This window comes from Thunnus maccoyii, chromosome 4 (genome assembly GCF_910596095.1).
Source record: "Thunnus maccoyii chromosome 4, fThuMac1.1, whole genome shotgun sequence".
In the NCBI taxonomy this organism is placed as follows: domain Eukaryota; kingdom Metazoa; phylum Chordata; class Actinopteri; order Scombriformes; family Scombridae; genus Thunnus; species Thunnus maccoyii.
In genome coordinates this window covers 26188291-26210322 of record NC_056536.1, presented here as the reverse complement: position 1 = coordinate 26210322, position 22032 = coordinate 26188291, and the positions used below count along the sequence as shown (strand labels likewise).

The 22032-nt window shown below is 39.0% G+C and overlaps 3 protein-coding genes across 10 annotated transcripts in view; 1 reads left to right on the top strand and 2 right to left on the bottom strand.

Moving 5' to 3' along the window:
• LOC121895163 (kelch-like protein 12) overlaps positions 1 to 22032 on the top strand; it is a 125052-nt gene that overhangs the window by 53679 nt on the left and 49341 nt on the right. For all 5 annotated transcript variants that reach the window (XM_042408066.1, XM_042408063.1, XM_042408064.1 and 2 more), the window contains one exon: positions 11932 to 11993. The gene's annotated coding sequence lies outside the window, so the exon portion shown is untranslated. The remainder of the gene's footprint in view (positions 1 to 11931; positions 11994 to 22032) is intronic.
• Positions 2210 to 16687, bottom strand: slc52a3 (solute carrier family 52 member 3). Of its 2 annotated transcripts, XM_042408076.1 has the most exons (6): positions 15379 to 16687; positions 14698 to 14724; positions 11817 to 11876; positions 4312 to 5413; positions 4005 to 4128; positions 2210 to 3699 (listed from the first exon to the last, which is right to left on the bottom strand). In XM_042408076.1, the coding sequence occupies exons 4-6, from the start codon at positions 5313 to 5315 to the stop codon at positions 3487 to 3489; spliced, it is 1341 nt and encodes a 446-aa protein (XP_042264010.1). In that variant the 5' UTR covers positions 5316 to 5413; positions 11817 to 11876; positions 14698 to 14724; positions 15379 to 16687; the 3' UTR covers positions 2210 to 3486. The 2 variants fall into 2 exon arrangements, with proteins under 2 accessions (XP_042264010.1, XP_042264009.1); XM_042408075.1 differs by lacking the exon at positions 14698 to 14724.
• On the bottom strand, positions 16788 to 21314 carry LOC121895172 (ubiquitin-conjugating enzyme E2 variant 1-like). 3 transcript variants are annotated; one of them, XM_042408083.1, is made up of 4 exons: positions 21209 to 21314; positions 20004 to 20152; positions 19212 to 19337; positions 16788 to 17381 (listed from the first exon to the last, which is right to left on the bottom strand). In XM_042408083.1, exons 1-4 carry the CDS (start codon positions 21228 to 21230, stop codon positions 17235 to 17237), a joined length of 444 nt encoding a protein of 147 aa, XP_042264017.1. In that variant the 5' UTR covers positions 21231 to 21314; the 3' UTR covers positions 16788 to 17234. The 3 variants fall into 3 exon arrangements, with proteins under 3 accessions (XP_042264017.1, XP_042264016.1, XP_042264015.1); XM_042408082.1 differs by lacking the exon at positions 21209 to 21314 and adding an exon at positions 21006 to 21084; XM_042408081.1 differs by lacking the exon at positions 21209 to 21314 and adding an exon at positions 20951 to 21046.

Below are 22032 nucleotides of genomic sequence, written 5' to 3'. Positions count from 1 at the left end.
TACTAATAATAAATAAGTTCAAAATGACGTCATAGAATAAGTTATAATTGCTGACAAATACTGTACATTAATTAACACTTTAAATTGTTCTTTATCTGCCTGTACGTACATTACAGTGTGTTATAAACCATTTATTAAATGTTTATATACTGCTTATAAATGCTAAATAGGGAGACTTAAAGGACAGTGTTGCCAAATATGTTTATTTGTTTCCATGCCGACAGTGAGATGAGAAGATTGATTCCACCACTCTCTGGTTTATGTGCTAATTTGAAGTTAGAGCAAACAGGTGGTTAGCTTAGCTTAGCATTAAGACTGAAAGCAGCAATTCTAGCTTTGTCCAAAGGTTAAAGAAATTTTTTTACTTTTAATGCTCACTAATTAACATTATTTTGTTTTTTAATCAAAACTAAGAGTGAAATATGAAAAAGACTAGTTGTGGTTTGATGGGGAGTTAGATGCTACAAATATGGTGCCATGAGGGGTCATCAAGAAACAGCTCCATCATCTAACGCGCCGTAAATCCAACTTTGTGTATGGATTACACAAACAAAATAAAATGTGTTGATTAGTGAGCTTCACAGGTGCTGGTAGGTGGATTTGTGAACTTTCCCCTACTTCCAGTCTTTATACTAAGCTAATCATCTCCTGACTCCAGGTTGATATTTAACGGACAGGTATGAGAGTGGAGTCCAGTTTTTTATTTAGACCTGCATTAACTGATTTTTTTGGCCACTTGCTTTCAGCTGAAACTAATTGTGACACTGACATATCATCACCTTTTAATCTGACATGTTGAACTTGTTAGCCAACAAATGCAAATTCAAACATCCAGCTGTTACAGAGCAACATTATTATTCATTTAGAGTCGTGTTTCTGTCCACCTGATGAATGTAAGTCCAATATTCTCTCCTTTAGCTCTGTTTTTGCTCTTTATCAACTCCTGAGGGATATATTTTGCTCTTAGGCTGCTAAATGCTGCTCTGTGTTCACCAGCTAGTTGCTAACTGTGTCTGTTTGCCGTTTGGTGCTGAGCAGGTCATTTACAGTCGGTTTTTAGAGATTTTTCACTGAGATCTCACAAGCGTTAGACAGTTGTCGAAATCAGCCATATATTCAGCCATGACTTTGAAAATCTTTTAGATAACACTAAGCTATGTTTTCTGTACTCTAACAAAACAAATTCCTCCCAGCACTCCTCTCTCCAACTCTGTCATGGCTGAATATTTAGCTGATTTTGACAACAACTCACATCTACTTGATATTTCAGAACAAGACTTCCACTTGAGCAAGACTTGGTTAGACACAACAGTCGAGATCAAGCGAAAGATAAAGAAAAATGTTATATTTCTCTGTATGGTCCTTTCCATAATGTTGTCAGACACTTAAAATAACAATCTGAGCCTGTCAGTGGCAAAAAACAGGCACTATTGGTGGACATACATTGACAGGGAGCTATTGCCCCGTCGGATTACATTGCAGCTGCCGGCTGCAGCGCTCTTGCTAAATGCTGGACCAATTTCAAAAATTGTTGTCCACATTATTCATCTAGACACAAAAAGATGGGAAAACAGAGTCCAGGTTGAAAAATACCAAACTTTCCCTTTAAGAAAACCCTGCATTACAGCCATTACAGCTTTCCTACAACACATCTGTCCAGATGCTGTAAGCCACTAGTGTGTCACTACCCAGAGTTTGAAAACCACTGTGCTGGCAGATGAACTGCACACCTCTTAACTACACTATCAAACTAAGCCTGTTTTTTTCCCCACAGAGTGTTGGCCCTAATGGTCCATTTCAGTTGTTCAAATGTGTTTATTTGGTGGCAATTTTGTATAATTCTTAATCGAAAGACCTTATTCACAGATGTATAATAGCAGGGCAAACACAGCTATGCAAATGAGCACTGAGAATAATCAGTGTAAGTGTGTGTACAGTACTGTAATATAGGTCTGTGTTTGGTTAATCCACCAATAAACATGCATAGCCATAAACAACCACTGAATGCAAAATAATTTTTGCAACTCACATATGCGTTTCCTAATCCAAACTCAAACCAACAAACTAAATTAAACTGAACTAATACATACTTACTTATGAAGTTCATGAATCCTGCGACTGAGGGAGACTGAACAACATCAACTGGTATTCTTATAAACGTCATCTAGGCCGAACATTAGTTTCCACAAAAATAAATACACCAGTGGAATAATTTTCACAGCACTTTATTTCTCCACTCAGATTTCCATGGCTGTGTGTTTATACTGATAGAAAATCCCTCATTGAATACAATATACACATTTTATTTAATAAAAGACTAGAAAAGTGGACTATTATTTTAATAATGTCGACAGCCTTGACAGAGTTTAGCAATCTCCAAAAGCTGGTTGATAAGTGTTGCGTCTAGAGCTGCGGGAGTTCTCCTGGTTCTCCGTGCATGCATACATATGTGGGTGTGTTGTGTAGATACTGCGAGTCTGCAGATAAATCTATTAGGAACTGTGTTGGTTCTCCGGGTCTGCAGCTCAGTGATATTGGAAAATTCAGTCATTGCAATGGTCTCATATAGTACTTCAAATGTAGCTACTGCCATGTTATAGCACTTATACATTACTACAAACTACAGTTGGCTGAGACATTAACACATATAGTAATAATAATAATAAACTTTATTTCTATAGTGCCTTTCTAAACTAGAGTCACAAGGTGCTTCACAAAATAATACCATACAATATAGGTTTGTGGGAGGCTTTTCTAGAGTGGAGATTAGTTGGTAGCTCCGTTAGCCGTGTTGTGGTGTCCACACAGCAGATCAAACTGCCAGAATCAGGCCCAGCAAGTTCAGGAGTAACTGTAGGTCAGTTAAAAAGACTTAAAAGTCATTTAAAACCAGCGTTCATCTCTGATATTCAGTGAGGAAACTTTTAAAACATCAAGAATTATAAACAGAGTTTGGCGCGTTTGTCAAAGCGACAGCACTTCCAGAAGCTGCGGATCATGAGGAATAAAGCACATACTGACTGAAACCCACAGTGACTGAAATAGGACAATAATACTTTAGATGAGTAATCTAGAACAACACAGTGTTGAAAGTAGCATAATTATATTGTTGACTTTATTAAAGTGGTGGAAATGTACATTAGATTTAACTGGCATTCACATTATAAAACAGGCACCAGGAGTTTATTCCCCTTTGTTTTTTCCCGGCCTGTTTTTGGGGCCGGCCTTTATTGGTTCATGTCGACCACACTCCCGGTCATTATCGTCAGAGACCCAAGTCAGAGACTCATTACGAGTGATGCCTCTGACATTACACATTGTCATTTGATACATTTTTATTATAAAAAAAAAATTTTTATATACTCTTGGCAACAAAGCAAGTAGCAAGTATATTTCCCAAGTGTAAAACTATTCCTTTAAAATAAAATAAAAATATTTAAAAAGTATCCAGCCTTCTTCTCAGTACTGCGGTTCTTTGGTTAAGTGTCATAGGGGACATTTAGTGTTGCAGATGTCTCCTGACGTAAACAGCCGGTAGACGTTAACCAGAGGGAACATGGTGACCGAGCCGACTAGTGAGCCCATCTGTGCTGCAGCTCCGCACCAGACCAGGGCGCTGTGGCTGCGGTCTCTCAGGATGACGCCCACCATTACTTTGACATAAGACAGCGTTCCGGTGAAGAGGAGCCATGAGAGTACCTGGTGAGGGCAAAAAAAGAAACAAAGCGGACTCCTGAATGACAATCTGGAAAATCTTTAACATCATTTGTCTGAAAAACAAAATAATTTTCAAAAGTTGATACCTCAACACAAATATGTTACATCATCATCTGTTATGAGAACTATCAGCAGAATTGCTCAATACTCAAGTGTTTTGTAAAGAAAGAGGTGAACTTTGCTACCGGCATTTCCCTGATAAAGCCCTGAATAATATCCCTGATATTTTCTGTGGCTATTCTTTAAACGCCACGGTCTCTTACGCAACATGTTTGTGTTTCACTCACAATGATCATCACTCCCACTGCAGACCCTTGAAGCAAAGGACATGGACTCATAGCTGCCATAGCCATATTATAGCTGGCAAATCCTGTCCCCAACGCCGTCAGCACACCGAGAAACACCAGTGACCTGAAAACAGAAGGGATTTGTTATCAGCAGCAGTTTCCTTACTTCGAGGATTCCACTTGTAGATAAAAGACAATTTGTCCTTGTGAAGAGATTGATTGACTTTTACTATATGTGGTTGTTTTTTTCCTCTCACCTACTCTGAAAATAAACATATTAACAAATTCTAAATAGCAATAATTGTACCTGTTTTGGAAGAACATCGCAATGGTGCAAGCCACTGGGTTTGCCACTGATGCCAGCGCAGCAGAGAGGTGATAGGCCAGATTCCCATAAGGCATGCAGGAGTACGTCTGCACGGAGGGCAGCAGGCCGTTGGTTGCGGAATTAACCCAAACCACCAGAAAGTAGATGAAGGTCAGCTGGTACACAGAGTGTTTTGGGCCTGTCTGCAGAGGCTTACTCTGGGCTGCACCCTTACGATGGCATTTCACACCGTCTTCATCAATCTCTGCTCCGGGGTTGTCCAGGCCGGAGACAGATGCTTCAGAGTCTGGCACAAGGTTTTCAGTGGACAGTTCGTACCTCCGAGGAAGTCTGTTCAGTGCAACAAAAGCAGCCAGACTTATGCACATCATGGCTGCTAGGAAGAAGAAAAACACCTCAGTGGAAAAGTTGGGAGGAAGATACTCAGTATGTAGTGACCACGTGTTTCCATCTGTGTGGTTTCCTGCAGTTTCAGAGGAATTGACGCATTTGGCAATGCCCACGCCTTGTGCCAGGGCGACTACGCCAGGAATGAAACCGCTAAGTCCTTCTCCAATGAAGTATGTAGTGATGTATTTTGCTGGGAGCTGCATCATAAAAGGCAGGAAAGTAACCGAGGAAGTGCAGTCCACCAACGAGAGGAAGAAGGTGATGATGAAGAAGGCGGTACTGTGTGATGCTCCGGCCACCATTGTAGTCTTGTCCCAGAAAAAGGCGAGCAGGATGCAGGACAGGACACCGATGGAGAGGATGGCGTATATGACGACATGCTCTTTTAGGCGGCCCGGGCACAGTTTGTGCATGAGTGTGACTAGCAGAGGTCCCAGGTTGGCCAGCTGGATGATGACCGTCAGGTAGGAGGGGAGCTCCCAGCCCTCGGGGAGCGTGTTGACGATGAGCGGCAGTTCCACCCAGAGGCCATTCACTGCCACCCAGGAGCCGAGTCCGAAGGCGCAGGCCAACATGTGGATGAGCAAAGCCATACTGCAGCCCGATCAGTCTGAAGCCGTCCGAAGAAACTTTGTGTAAGAAGAAGAAGCCGTCTCCCCAAATGGTTCCACCTCAGCTGTGTGTGTCGTACCTTCAGGAACAAACAGTCATAAGCTTTATATTTAGCCAAAATAAGAAGTTAGACAATTTTAAATGTTATACTTTGTAACGTATCTTGCAAAATAGTTTCACTGAAGGATTAATTCACCAAATCTACAAAGAATAAATATATTTTCTCACTTAAAATCTAGCCATACAGAGAACATTGGTTTTATTTTGCCATATTTTAAGAGTCATTTTGCAGATCACCATAAACAAACTTGCTTTCATCCACATTGTATCAGGATGGAAGCAAAAATCTCAGAGATGAATGTCTTAAATCAACAAGTAAACCCAAAACTATCTGCATGGTTAGACAGCATTGGGAGGAAGTGAGAAGATTACATTTTTTTTGTAATTTTAGTAAACTGAAACTTTGAAAGGATATGGCTGGTGATTTTCTTGATTTTTCTTACTGTCAAAAAATCTCATGTGAGGTGCCAAACCAAGAGATTAAAACGGTGAGAAATGAGATATTAATAAGATATTGTTGTGCCACACATCACAACTTCTCTGAGAAGTTCTCTGAGGAATTTATATTGTCAAAGTCAAGAGGTTGTGATATGTAGCACAACAAGCTATACGTAAATGTATAATGCTCCTTTCTCACCAAAGCCCCGGTAGAGGCAATTTCATGCCACCACCATATGTTGTATTGAGCTGAAAAGTATAAATGTAACTGTGGTAAGATGACAATAAAGGGCCTTGTATCCTGGTATCTCTTATAATACTGAAGTTACAGTTAGAAAACTGGAATAATTATCAACCGCAACCACTAAAAAACACCCTTCAACCACCAGGAAGACATGAAATTTACTTCATACCAAAGTATCAGTTGGAAGTATTCTTGCACCTGTGATCAGTTGATCAGTAGTATTGTTTGGTCTGTCTGATAGTATCTTAATCATGAATCTGAGCAGTTTTGTTTTGCTGAATGTGGGAAATATGAAGGAAAACACTGAGTTGAGGTCAGTTGACTCAATGATGTTTCCATCTCAGATCACATGAATCAAAACTTCCTCTGAGCTAATTCCTTCATACAACACTGGAAAAAGAAATTCTCAGCAGTTCTCTCAAAAGCAGTAAATATCTCCAATCCTCAAGTAGAGCTTTAGTCGAGCAAATGTCATTTGAGGCCAGTTAAGTTATTCTGTCATACTCAGTAAACTCTCTCAACCATGTGTATATTACTATAACAAAGCCAGTCAAGGACAGGTGTCTTTCTTCATAAATAAAGCCGATGGGAAATCAAGTCTCTCCCAACAGAAACTAACACCATCAAAACCAATGTCATTTTTAGTTCACACCCGCAGTATGCTATTCATGTTTCAGGCAGCTGATACAATTTTCACATCCCCTTCACACGTTGTTGGAGAATCAGACAAACCATATGGGTCTCGTTGCTCCGTCTCTTGGCACGCTTGTAGCTTTCACACTACAACTATATCCACATTTGTTCAATACAGCATAACAAAAGGCTGGTTAGAAAAGCAGCATTGTGCTTTTAAACTATGTAATCAAATGAGAGAGTAAAACACGTGTAACTTTACTACAGATTCTAATGTTACAGAAGAACAGATAATACAGCGTTTATCATGCACACCCTGCTGATAACACAAGCAAATAAACTTCCTTTCAGGCATGCAAATGTACTCACAACTCTCTTCAGTCCCTGGAGGCTTTGAATATGACTTGCTGTCATCTTAAATAGAGGTTTGGCTGCTCTTACATAGCTACACATGCTGATGGGAGTCACATGGCCTCTGGGTAGGGCAGAGTCCACTCCAGCTGTTGATCAGCTCCACTGGATAACAGAGGGCATTGTCTAAATCCACTGAGCTCTCTCTCTTTACAGCACCCGCCTCTTAATTAGGTCAAGTTGGTCTTGAGACAATTCGAGGTGCCCTTGACATTTTGTCACGCACATAAAAAACATTTGCAATATAAAATGTGCTGCACTGGCTGTTTTCAACCAAGCCTGAACCACCCTCTACTGGCCCGCAAGGTGCAAGTTACAGCATGTGATTCGTCCCTGAAGTGGAAACCTCAAGAGTTTCACTTGAACACATTGAACAGTGAGTAGGAGGGCTGTGCAACAAACATTTGCAAACTGATTCCAGGGAAGTAGGCACTTCTTCATTTCTACTTATTAATAAGACAACGCTGTTTTATGTAAAGCAAAGGCCACAACGCAACCACCGTCTTCAGTGGGTGAACTGAGCTGAACTCCTTACAGGTCACTGATGTCACCAGATAACATCAGCATTCATAAATCAAACCGCCAAAACAGCTGGTATCACATGTTGCTTGTATTCATAACCATTATGTTTTCTTTTCTGGACAAAGTGTGACAAACTTAAATACACTCTGTAGTACTACAAACTACATCTGCTGTTATATGCATCTTTCTATGTTTTACACCTGCATGTATGCTTGTAGATGCTCTGGTACAAAAAAAAAAAACATTAACAAAAAAAGTAAGTATGCATACTAAAAAATAAAAGTTTTGTGAGTTTTGAGTGTATTTGATGATGTTTGATGAGCTGCTCACAAGTAGATAAACTGTGTTATTGTTTCACAGCTTTGTGAACCCCCCCGAAAACAGAAGAGAACTATTAAATCTTGAGAAAAAGATTTGCTGGGTCGGTTTGTAAATGACTAATCCAAAGAGCAGTTTGATTGACATGCAAATGCATTGTGTCATTTTCATTTAGTATGAAACAAGTATGTTGACTTTTTTCTAGACTCACCACAAAACCCGTATAGAAAGTCAATCAACCCTTTTCACAGCAGACGTTTTGACTTGTCAAAGCAGGAAAATCACAGGTGTCAATAATAACATTATTCCAACTAACCATTCTGTTCATTATCAATTTACCAGTTGATTATTTTCTCAATTAGTTGTTGTTTGGTCTATAAAAAAGAAAAAGCCTGAGATGCAACTTAAAATGTTTTGTTCTGTCCACAACTCAGAGATATTCAGATCACTATCAAAAAAGACTAAAGAAACCAGACAATATTCACATTTAAGAGGCTGGAAATAGAGAGTTGTGGCATTTTTTTAAATTAAATTAATTCCTCCTGTGTTTTTCCTGCTTTGACAAGTCAAAATGTCTGACATGGAAATAATCTATTAGTACATACTGTATACAGTTAGTGTGCATTACTGTATTTTAACTGGGACACATTCACATGGCTTTCTGGGATACTTTAACAGAACAGTGTCATCGTTAATGTTATTAGTAACACGTGTGCTTTTCCTACTATGACTAGTCAAAATGTCTGCTGTGAAAAATGCATATTTAAATGAGCTGATGTGACCTTCTTCCAGCAAATATCCATGTAAACATTTCTACCACATTTTTTTTAATCACAGCAGGAGAAGCACGGGTGTAATTAATAACATTAACGATGGCTCTTCTCAATTGAAGCCAGCATGAACAACACTGTCTGCTGTGAAGTCTGTTATATATTAAGAGTAAAAAACATTCATCTGAACCATTTAGTACATATACTCTAGTGTTCTTGGTGTTCATTATCTGATAAATCAGACTTTAATGTCTCCCTGTGCTCACTGTTAGTAGTTGTCTGAGCCTGTGCATGTACTCAATTTTGCTTAATGTTTTAAACATTTCCTATTTTTCTTCCCGTCAGTATTTTTCTTACACAGCTTCACTGGTTTTGTTGCCCGTGGTTTTATAAAACTTTTGGTAAATGAACCTCAAATAAGGATAAAGTTGGGTGTCTTGCCAGGAAAGTTCCTCGTGTTGCGTCACACAAAGTTAAGTGTTATGTCAGCACAGTAGTGACATTTAGCACTGCAATAAAAATGAAATCATTACTGCTTGATCACAAACCAGGTCAGATACTAGGACATGATACAGTGTCTGTAAAAAGGTGTCACTCTCTTTTTTTATCTTTTTACAACACTGAATTTAAGGAGTTGTAATCAGGGTTTTTTGATAGTGGTCAATATAAAAAGTGAAAACAAATCCTTTGAACACTAAATAATCAGTTGTCTAAGTACACACCCCCAGATAGTGTTTAGTAGAGGCAGCTTTTGCAGCCTTGAGACTGACTATGGATTGATATGGACATTAACATTTGTGTCTTTAAATTATTCCTCTGTACCTTTGGATGTATGTTTGGGGTCGTTGTCTTACTGGAAAATAAATCTTCTGGCAAATCACAGTTGTCCTGCCGGCTACAGCAGGTTACTTCCCTGTATTTTGCTGCATTTGTGTTAGCGTCTAGCTGTCACGAGGCTTCATGGCGGGGGTGTGGTGTGAAGTATCATGGCCAAAAAACTAGATTTTTGTTCCTTGATTGACACCTTTCAATAACTTGCAGATTTGTTTGGAATATGATTTGTCTTGTAAACTAACAGTAGTCCCCAACCATATTTGGCTTGTTACCCCTTAAAACAAATCAATGTCTTCTTGGAACCGCTCGTCACAAGTTATTACGTCAGTGCGGACATGAGCTGGTTTATTTTTCCTTCTCAGATTGCTTCCTTTAAAGCCGAAAGAGTTCAAATGTCATATAATTCACAAGGGTCATTTCTGGAAAATAGAAATAATTTTGTGCAACAGAATTTCTCGTTCTTGTATTTTTATCTTGTGGGTTCCACAGATTTGTCTTGGGACCTCTTGGAGGGTCCAAACCTCGATGATGGGAATTGGTGATCACCAACCTTTTATCCAACTTCTAAATTGTTACTGGTTCTGCCAGTAACAATTTCGCTGTCATACCAAAATAAGGATGACTACTTGTGAAATCTATGTAGATATGAGATACAAAAATATATATCTAGACTGATGTTTTCAGTTTGACATTTAAGAATCTTTCCGTTGATCAGTGCCAATGAAGAGTAATCTACTGTGGTTCACAGTTGTAAAAGGGAGAAAAGGCCTGGTGGTAAATAGAAACCTACAGTGATGGGGGTCTTGAACATTTAAGTTAATGAAATATACTTGCATATTCATAGATTCTAAAATTTTTAATGAGGGAGAATGAGTAGATGTATTTTTGTCATGTCTTAATACATGTCTGGAGGGGATCTTTATATTATAACTGGTTGGTAAAATTAACTTTTGATATTGCTTCCACACAAATCTGACCACAAAGATTTCACAATTTTTTTTACAAACATGCAGAAACTGTGCTGTTAAGCAAGTAAAAGCCAAACTGGAAGCAAATGCTTTTGGTTATTTGGGGAATAATAACCAAATAATTGGTTATGAATCCCTACATATAAAATACTTCTTGGTTCCTACTAGTACTTAAATATAGGTACAACAGAAGACAACAAGACAGCGATGAACAAGAGAGTAACAATTGGGGATTTAGAGTGTAGCTTCCCGTCATCTACAGAGTAATTTCTCAGAGCTTACAGTGTAACTTTATTAAATGAATCAGTATATAAGTCTATGGATGAAGTACAATAAAAACAAATGCTTTTGCCCTTTGCTCATGGCAGTTGTGACAATCATTTTTTATGTATGCGAGTTTGGCAGACAGGCTTCACCCACACTATTTATTATGCTTATGTCTTGTACTTCATTGTACGAATTTAAATAAGAACAAGTTGAGAAATAGGTCTATACTTTTGAAAATTAGCTCCTAGCAGCTATGTTGGTCCAGTGCTGCAGCAGCTCATAACGAGCAGACTGGACTAGAAAGCAAACTTACCTCTCAAGTACAGAGCTACGAACGTCCAAGAATGAAAAACTACTGATACAGTAATGTAATAATATACGTATCTATATATTTACTTATACAATAATAAGGTATGCAGGGAGTTATTTATTTTTCCCCGTTCTCCCGTTCTTACTCTGTAAGTACACAGAACCAACAAGGTATGTTCTGTTCTCTCGGTCGTACTGTTTACTGTCTTACTGTTTAATTACCCAGTAAAAACAAATGATCACAGTAAACACTGTCAAACATTAAAGGACTTTTGCCCATCTGATGTTACAATAAGGGAACCAAGACTAGCTGTTTGGTGCCGTTACCTTTCATGTCACAAACTAACACCATGCAACATATCATTAACAACAGACCAGAACTACATTTTGAACAGACAATGAAAAAAAACATTATAGAACATGATTAAATAGAATATGTTTTATTTGTAACATCTTAACTACATAAACTACTATTATACAATATAAGTATGTTATATAAATTATACTAATCTATTATCTGAATTAAGGAAACAAGGATCTAAAACTTTTCATGGCAATCAAAATCAAAATGTAGTTATGAAATTATTAATTATAATAAAAAAAACAACAAGAACAAAACAGGAAACTATGTTTAAATTGTCAATGTACGCATGATGGCACCACAAATACAGATGTAACATTTTCTCATGCAGTGTGCACATACTGTACCTCAGCAATGAAGTCTGTCAGAACCATCAACGTTTTGTCCACATGGTGATGTTTCAAGGCCTGAGACACACAGAGATTGATTTTGTTTTTTCATTTGATTTTGTATGTTTTTCAGGACACACCTGTACCTGTTTATGACCTGCTTAAGTGAAGTCACTGCACAACAAACACAAAATGGTAAGTACATACATATATTTATTTACCGTACTTCTTAGGTGTTAGGTAATAAACAGTACTGTGCTCTAGGTTTAATACACAATACAAACTATAACTCACTGTATATTAAATGCAAAACATTTCACATATTACTCCCTAAAATAAGGAGTAAAACTCTAATGCAACATATTCCTTTGGCATTTAGCTTAAAACAGCATAAACCATGCGGGTTAACATTCTGGACACAGAGGTAACTTGTACAAACTTCTTGCCAAAGTCCACCTAGCATGGTGGCTAATTGGAGATTAGCTTAACTTGCGATTAGCGATTAGCATGCTAATAAACATTAATTTGGTTGTTAAAACTTTAATATAAGGCAACACATTACCATAAGACACCTAACAGGAGAATATCACATAAACAAGTGATTTGAAGCGAGTGAGTGCAGAGACTGAGCAACTGACTAACTGCCACAGCTACAACCGTCTGAGCCCGCGCCACCAGGTGGAGCCTCTTTCTTTTTAATGAGATTGAGTTACAGGTGTGTTTGGTGACCGCCTGTAACTGCCACACAAAACGGTAAAACAAACGCACCTCCCTGCCATCTGAGGAGAATAAAAGTCGAGGAGAAAAAAAATGAAGCCAACGCGGAAGTGCCAAAAACTGCAGTTCCTCGCATGGCCACTTGAGACTGTCTCCAAAAGCGAGTCAATACCCATAGAGCCCCATGTTAAAGTGTCCAACTTTACAGCAGAAATAAACATGTTTACAGCCTGGTACGAAAAAACGGTTTGGGTCTCTATAGCTAATTTCTCAGTTCATGACAACTGTAGGGAGGGTGAATTTTTATATAACTCACCCGTTTACATTTCATTAAGGCTTAAAGTTATGCATAATTAAGGGCGTGGCTGCTTTGTCGTTGCTATCCTGGTGACAATGTTGGTTAGGTAACGTAACCATGGCGTAACCCCAGATTCAGATTCATTCAGAGTAATGGCGTAGCCCTAACGGTCACTATTTCAGTGTGTTTGCAGTTCTTGTTCAGCATTTGGTTGTACTAAAAGACCCTCTAAGGAGTCTGATGTTCAGTTTTTTGTGCTGAGTACGTTTTGCTTTAATAGTTTGAAGCCTGTTTTTTGCTAGCGAAAATGAGCATTAGCATTATCACAGTTAACCATAGAATGTAAATGCACCATGCTAACCAAGCTAGCAGCTAATGTTCAGCTCCACCTTCTCATCCAAATATGGTAACTTCTGGCTCCAAAAATCCAAGATGGCGACGGTCAAAATGCACACTTGAGGCTTCAATGCAAATCAGGAGTCCACGAACTAGTGGCTGAATCACATTGGCTACGTTCATTATTTTTTACAGTGTATGATCTGCTGACTGTTTCATGTTGATTAAAACTGAAGCATAAAGTTGTAAAAGTTCAAGGAAGTTGTTTGGCAGCTGTGCAGTTTAACTATCTGAGGCTAATGCTAATGCTAAACTAGCATATTGAACAGAAGCAGCTTCTCGGATAATGCAGGCTGAGAGCTGAGTGTCAGATAGCAGGACTTTAATTACACATGCTTCCAACAAAATCAACACATAAGTGATGAACTGCATAAGCAACACTCTCCTGCTCTAGGTATAAATGCATTTTAGCGGTGGCAGTAAATGAATAGATAAAGTTGGAGCGACATTTGTACTTCTGTTGCAGCTGTTTCCAGCAGCTGGACTAACGTTAGCTACAGTAAACACACACATCACTTCATCATGTAGATCTGAGGGGTGTTCTACATATATTTTGTTACACTATATATAAAATTGTAATTCAAAAAAACAAACAAACAAACCAAAAAAAAAACTAATGAAGAAATACTTTGAACAAAAAAAAGGATCTATTGGTATTTATCTCAGATAATATTCAATCTATAATATTAGTTTCACTTTGATTTAGCCAGAATCTAAGGTGATTTCCACTTATCCTTCATTATGGGACAGAGTCAGACCTAAATGCACTTCTTGAGTATAATGTTTAAATCTGCTGCATCAAGTTTAAAGTTTAAGAGCTTTGGATGTGGGAGGCACGGAGAGTGCATTGAGTGGTAAAACATGATATTTTACCACTCAATGCATATATAATGCATATATTTTATGATATTAATAAATTAACGAATTTACATCAGCAATTTTCTGCCAGCATTCCTCGCTTATTTGCACCGACAGCGTTGCTTTTTGCTGTGATAATGTATTTATATTCTTCATAGCTCTCCATTATAATGATCTGTTCCTCCTGACTGTCCATTTTGTGCGGAACAAGAGTCAAATGACGCGCCAAACGCCCCTTTTATGGGGACGCGCACAGAGTCCGAAGCAGAAAGCCTGAGTTAACAAAGAAAGTTCATAACCACCGTCGCGATACCACTTATCTCTGATCGCGAGTTTAGGGTTTGTCGAGCCAGCTCACACAAAGAAAGCCTGGGTATGTTGAACTTGCTTCGTAGTTCACCCCTCAGGTCTGCAGATAAACCAGTCAGACTGAAATCCATTGTGGGGAGATTGGGGTTACATGTTTTACATTTACATTGTAACACTATAATACTCACTGTACCTTCACATTTCATGTATTTACTTTAGTCTAAAATACAAAATGTGCAATACATTATATCTTAACAGGCTGTATATACTTAACCACCTACTATACAGTATGTATATAAAGTAACATCATTTTACCATTACCTGTGTTCGAGGCAGAATCAGAGTAGGCTACATAAGAAATTAAAAGAATGGATCAAATAAACACTAAGTTACTTAAACGATAAATTAAATAACACAAATAATTACTTTATTTAAAATTACTGAGCTCCCGTCTGTCGCTATTCAACAAGAGGCCCAACAAAATCCGAAGTACTAAACACAGCAAGCAGCTGCACAACTTCCAGCTTCATTAAATTACATTAATTAGATCAGACAAAATGTGCTGGACAGATCTAACAATTAATTAACATTTAATCAAAATTGCCGCAGCCTTCAATAGTCAATGACTTTATTGTATAAATCAGAATCAGCTTTCTTGGCGAAGTATGTTTACAAATACAAGGAATTTGACTCTGGTTTAGTGGCTCTCGGTGTACTTGCACAAAATAACAAAACAACACATCTTCAGAAATATACACAAGGAGTGACTATTTCGGCTGCAGATAAAACAGTTTCTATGACCCTTTTATCTGCATTTTATGTTCTTTTAATAACAACGTGTTATTTACTTTCAGCTGGTAGGCTAAACGTGGACTTACCCAGCTGAAGGCTAACATTAGCTAGTCATTTACCATCTGTAGCAAACCGTTAGCCATCTGTCCATCGTTTATGTTAACTCGTTTTCACTGATTGAACATTGAACAACTTTAACACGAATCTTACCGTTGTTATTCCGTCATGGTGAGCTCCAGTGTTTGATTTTTCACTCGGAGCTATGAGCTAAAGTTGTTGTGTTTACATATTCAGCGCTGGTCACGCGCTGTATCACGCACACGCACGCTGTAAACAATCCCCTTTGGCTCGTGAGTTTAACAGTAGAAACGTTTCTTTATCTATCAATGTGACAATCTGCGAAGAACATCTGGATGGATGCAGCGCTCAGTTGTTTTTTTTTTACACCATCTAAGTCAACAAACGAGATAAAGAATTAATGGGACGTTATCTTTCTCTCACCCCACCACTCCCTCTTTTATCTCTTTCTTCCCTTCTCGGATCTACACTTATCCCAGATAACTTAAATGGTATCAATCTTCTTATCTAACTCTTAGCAAGAAAGTGAATAAGTATTTTACAACATGCCTTAACGTTTTCTCTAACTGTTCCTCAAGGTTAGCGATATTTTTTTCCTAGGACGGCAAGTCATGACCCGCCCTACTCAGCCTCTGATTGGCTGACCCTCACAGTCTTACCCTACCTCTAACCAATCTCACTCCTCATACATAAACCTGACCAATCCCATCATCGAAGGCAATGAGTTCTAGCCAATCAGAGGCAGAGAAGGGCGGGTCATGCCTTCACTATCCTAGGAAACAAAACATTAGTTCCCGGTCAGGAGTGCTTACACCACACTTTAGCTAAGTCTGCTGAGGTCCTTCTGAGGTTATGTACACACTGTGCAACTTAAATAACTATGTAAAAATGCTACTTATAGACTTTTGTGACCTTTTAACCCATGAGCACTAACACACAGGGATCTACAACGACACAAAATTATTTATGAAAGCATGAATATTTATGAAAGAAGTGGAGAAAGAAAACCTAATTGTCACATGAAGTAGCAAAGACAGTTTCACAAGTCAGAAGTTTTCCTCTGACGTTACACAGGACCAAAAGAGGTAGCTGGTTTCAGTTCTATTTTCAAGCATGATTTAACTGTGATTTCTGCAGACCTACAGTAGATATGCATACTATGCTACTAAGCATATAAGATCAGATATAGTGGTATAGATACACACAGTTCACTTTGGACAATTCTTACATGAAAGAAACAAAGCTACGTGTGACAGTTGACCAAAGTGACCACTTCCAGGCGTCTTGCTGAGCTGCAGTCATGCATGTACTACGGGACTGCTTGAAAGACAATATTGTGAACACACACTGAAGAAAATAAAATATTTCATCAGATAACTGGTCACATAACAAGACATACTTTTTTTTTATGCCAAGTTAAATGTGTTTTGGATACGAGGCTTCATATGTACATCTTGAAAGATTATCTCAGAATTAACAGGTTTTAGTGAGCTATGTGCAATTATGTCTTCAATGTTACAAAAAGGCAACACACAGAGAGGTACACTCAATAAGATTATTTATGTTATTGTACAATCTGCAATTTTTTAACAAATAATAAAAAAAAGATTAGTAAGATGTACAGTATTCGAATGATCACGTCTGGTGTGGACTGAGGACTCCGCCTGCCTCGTCACATCGAGTCCACCCAGAGCTCCAGTGATGGGAGAGGGAGGGGACGAGGGCCAGGAATGACTTTTATAGATGCTCAATAACTGTATGTGTATAGATATATATATGTATGTGTGTATGTATGTTTGCATGTATCTGTAATTGTTGTTGTATACTAAGGTCTTCTGTGTGTTTGAGTGTGTGTGTGAGTGTGTGTGTGTTCGCTCAGCCAATGGAATGTCACATGGCGGTGGATGGGATGAAGGGATGAAGGCAAACAGAAATTTTGGGGGGTGGGGGGGAGAGAAGGAAAAGATGGAGGCAAAAGTAGCACGGGCTCAGTTGGTGTAGATCTGGCCCTCCGGTGGCTGAGGAAGCTTCATGTTTTCCTTGCACGTCATGAGCCGTCGCAGCTCCAGCAGCACCATCCGGATACTGTAGGAGTTCTGCCACTTAGCCAGCGCAGTCACCGCATGCATGTCAACCTGCAGGACACAGAACGAGTGAAGATGGATGTGATGTTACGCTTTGAATCCTGCTAAGCTCATTAACACTGGCGTGTGGGTTTTCATGGGAATTAAAAAAAATTGGAAACGCTCACAACATTCAAGCTCTGTGCCCGAAGCTTGAGGACAATTTATGTTCTACATCACAGAAACTGTCTCCTAGCTCAGCTTTTACCTTTCTAAATGACAAAAAAGTGTTAGAAATAAGACTTAATGGTGACTTCAGTTGTGCTCGGGTCAGTTTTCACACTAGCTTTGTTTGAGTCCAAACCTGAATGCGATTGTCTCCTTCCCCACTAAGTCAATTGCTCTGTTTTCAGACTGGTTTACTGTTGTTTCAATCTGTGGTATGTTTTAAGTGTCATGGAAATTTTAAAGATGAATTCAAAGAGAGCAAGTTGTCTTTTAGAGTTTTATTGCAATAACTAATTCACATTTGCAAATGTGAATCCTCCAGTTTGCAAGGCTGAAGAGATACTGTATGAAGTTCAGTGTCAGTATTTGTAAATACAGCCGCATAATCATCACATACCCGTCACCCTAATAGGTTTCTTTTAACTAATTTATCATCTCTCTGGGGAGTTTCTCTCGGTCTTCCGAGAATTAAGTGTTGAAAACCGAATCCTTATCTGCTTTTCCTTCCTAAGAACTCTCCCTCTCTGCCTCTGTCTAATCAGCAGTTAAGTTACAGTGACTGAGTCCAACAGCTCACCTTTGATGGTACCTGTTGGGAACATTTTCACACAGGAAGCAGAGAGACAAAGTCTTACAACGTGATTTTGGCTATAAAGGCAGTATAACATAATCTTAAGACAATAACGTAAGGGTATAAGTTTCCATTTCATGAAGATTCCCTCATTAAAGTGCCAGTTGTTGGTGCCCATTTTAGACTCACACTTGGAAATGGGAGGACGATGGATGGGCAGGCGTTGCCCCATTTTAACAACTGATAGGAGCGCAATCACTCAAAGTTCTCCGCTTCCCTTCAAGGGAAATTAGTCATGTTGGCCTTGCAGGATATTTTCTGTGCTACTAAATCAGTGAGGCATAGGGCTATAGTTGAATCAGAATTTTTCAAGTTGACTGAATCGCCAATTTGGGACGAATATTCGACTTTCGAGGGGATTGGGGGGCAGTGCACACTCCACACTAAACTCTGGTAGCAACCAACATGTCTTTCTTGTCTCCCATTGTCATGCTAAGAATGCAAAACTTTTTGTTTGACTCAGCACCTGGATGTGAAAGATGTGTGTGTGTGTGTGTGTGTGTTCTGCAAACTGATCGCTAAGAATGCAAAACTGCCACTAATGATGTTAGTATGACATGCACACATTGATTTACTTCATGTGGGAGGGAACACAGCACCAACTGCATGTACCACAGTTTGAATAGTTTGAATTTTATTGCTCTGGAAACAAAACTAGGAAGAGGCGTTCCTATTACCAAATGTTTCAATAAACAACAGTCAGGTTTGGACTAAACTAGCCAGTGTGATATTTCTCTTTTGCCAGAATTATTTGATGGTTAGCTGTCAGGGATTTCAAGTATGCACTTTCTTATCTGAACTGATCAAATCTACAGAGCAGGTATGAGAGTCATGCAAAAAAGACTTCCTTTCATGCATGCCACTCTAATGTGTTGACATTCTTTATACTGTATACACATACTCCCAAAACAACACCAGTGCTCTTCAACACAAGCAATTCATTTTGACTTTGCAAGACATACTATATATTTATGCTGACAGCTGAGGCATCCGAGTGTGGGTAATCGAGCTGGAAAAAGAACTGGTATAGAAGATATACATACCACACCGTTGGAGGTGTGCACGCCATTCAAGTTTATCTTTGTCACAAATCTGACAAACGGTGGTGACTCTGGGTATCCCGGCCCACATTCAACCTTCAGATTGTACATCCTGTTTTCGTAGCTTGTCTGTGGGCAGAGACAGGTAGGGAGAGGTGAGAGGACAGAAAACAACACAACAATAAACAGCATACAATGTCCAACGTATTCAACAATAACATTCATGTGAAATCCATACGATAAAATACCCAAAATCAGAGTTTTCACTGTTAAATATTGAACCATTTTTACTCGGTTTCATAGGAACAGTAAATATGTAGGTTTAAACTCTGAGAGCTCAAATTAACTGAGCCATGTCCACAGTCTTTTGAACAAGGTTGTTATACAGATTATGGATGCATACTAAAAAACTAGACAAATTTTCAAAGAGTATCTTAGTAGCACTCAGAATAGTAATTCCTACATTTAGCATCAAATAAAGCTAAGATGTTTATTTTCAGAAAGGAACCAATTCTGTGATCTTGTTCCCTCCGAGGACTGTGCTATATGTTGCACTACTTGTTGCTTCCTGTCATTTTTGTGATATTTTATCTTGATGAAGGTGCTGATGCCTTAAATTCCCTTTGGCAACTACTGTAAGCATCATTCATTACATATCATCCCTTTGAATCTGCCTTGAGATTTAGTCTACTTCATCAAACCTGCCACCTTTCGGTTACATGACCGTCTTACATTAACCACATAAATACTTCTCGCACAGTCCTCATTGGGGTGTCTAAAAATGGCACCACTCACCCGAGGAGGGCCGAGGATCACTCCTCTCCATCGTGTTAGAGTCATGTCCTCATCATCCTCCAGACCCCAGCTCACCGTTCCATCCCCCACACCTTTCTGGCCTTCCTCCAGCTCTTCAAGTAGCCGGAAATTGCGAGGAACTTTAACGCCTGTTTTGTGGACAGACAAACCACATGATCAGTTCTTAGGAGACTGAAGTTTGGATCACAGATGCACACCTCGAACACAATCAGTGGATTTAGGTACCACTGAGCTTTTACCACACTTGTCAGAGCAGTGACTTGCAGTTATACAGGTATGAGCTGGTCAAGGCGTGACTCATTCAGACGCACATAACGTGACAGTGAAATAAAGGACGCCTAATTTAACTGGCTTCCATTTTCCTCCTGAAAATAGTGGATGTTATTCATGTTATTTATGCCCTTTAAATCAGCATCTGGTTTCGACGATGCTGCATCATTTGGCCTCTGCAGTCAGATGTGCTGGTGCTGCACTGAAGAAGTGAACCGTGCAAACAAACAGTCACACAGCCAGCTGGTGCAGCAGTTTTTTTTTAAGCTCACTTCACCGACATCTCGAGAGTCCTCATTAAAAGAATATTTTCTTGATAAGCAGGAAGTCCGTATCTCAGAAAACGTCCTGTCATTGTTGACGTTTAACAGTCAAAGGTTAAACATGCACGAAGGATAAATGTTGATGCACTAACGTCTACTGGGAACGTTTAATTGCTCGATTTGTCATACATCCGTTTTCAGAGTCAGTAAACAATATTATGTCGCTAAGTAGCTTTAACACCCAGACGGTAGGGTGGCGTTGCCGCTAGCTACAATTACTATGCTAAATTACGTTTCTGAATGAAAAGCCAGTAAATTATACACTGTTACACATGCAGATAATTAGTGTTAAATTATTCAACGCGTATTGTGGCTTCTATTCAATTCACTCACTCCTTTATCGGAAGTCAAACTGCGTCTCGTTGCCTTTGAGTCTAACTTAGCTTACGTTAGCTTAGCTGATAGCATCGCTTCCTATTCATTCTCTTCGGCGGCTCCAGCTGCGCGTTAGCTTGCACGTTTTTGTATAGCGGCTGCATCAGCGACACAATCAACCTCATTATGAAGCGTGTTAGCTACATTATGAAAATTAATTTAACTGATTATTTAACGGCAGTTTATCTAAGTGATTTATTTCTCTCACACATTTACCTGATCCGGCGGCGACCGCCATCTTGTCGCTACACAGCGGGAGCGCGCACGCAGCTTTGCCATTGTCGCCAACGGTGCGTGCGCGAGGAAGGAACGCAACGCATCGCTTCCTTTGTTTGTTCCATGCGAGCCCAGTCTGAGCAACACTAAGTACATGAAACTATGTGACCGGTTAAAGGAAGGGATCACAAAATGTTCAAGTATGTCTTAAAACAACAGTCAGGAGCCAAAATGAAAATTCAAATAGGTTTTTCTTGCTGTAATCATTCCTCCTGTTCATACTGGCCACTGGAAGATCCCTTTATAATGCACATACAGTATAAGTGAAGGGGGACAAAATCCACTCCCTCTGTGCAAAAATGCATTTAAAAGTTTATCTTAAGGTAATATGAAGCTTCAGCCATCCAAATGAATCAAATTGAGTAGATATGTTTCAACGTTACAGTGTTTTTAGTGCCAAAGTCCCTCTTTTTGTTACTATACTTCCACCGCATTCAGAGGAAACACAAAGAGGGAATTTGATGCTAAAAAGACTGTAAATGTGGCAGATATCCACTTGATATGACTAACTCAGACTGCTTAAGCCTTGTATAAGCTTCAGATAAACTTTTGAATGCATTTTTGCACAAAATGACTGTGTGGACATCACTTACATTGAAATACATTTGAAGAGGATCTTTTAATCGCCAGTATGAACAGGAGAAATGATTACAGCGAGGAAAACCTCTTTCAGTGTTCATATGGACACCTGTTGTTTTAAGACAGACTTGAAAATTTGTGAACTTATCCTTCAAAAGCTAAATTGAAACAAACTGAATGATGTA

Bases quoted from the DNA above. Each gene is read 5' to 3' on its own strand.
- LOC121895172 (XM_042408083.1), bottom strand. From the start codon at position 21,230: ATGGCGGTCGCCGCCGGATCAG. The intron at 19,338-20,003 runs GTGAGTGGTGCC...CTCTGCCCACAG, and splicing joins TGATCCTCGGCCCTCCTCGG to ACAAGCTACGAAAACAGGAT. The intron at 17,382-19,211 runs GTATGTATATCT...TGTGTCCTGCAG, and splicing joins TGCACACCTCCAACGGTGTG to GTTGACATGCATGCGGTGAC.
- slc52a3 (XM_042408076.1), bottom strand. From the start codon at position 5,315: ATGGCTTTGCTCATCCACATGTTGGCCTGCGCCTTCGGACTCGGCTCC. The intron at 4,129-4,311 runs GTACAATTATTG...TTCTGTTTTCAG, and splicing joins GCGATGTTCTTCCAAAACAG to GTCACTGGTGTTTCTCGGTG. The intron at 3,700-4,004 runs GTGAGTGAAACA...TGCCCTCACCAG, and splicing joins CAGTGGGAGTGATGATCATT to GTACTCTCATGGCTCCTCTT.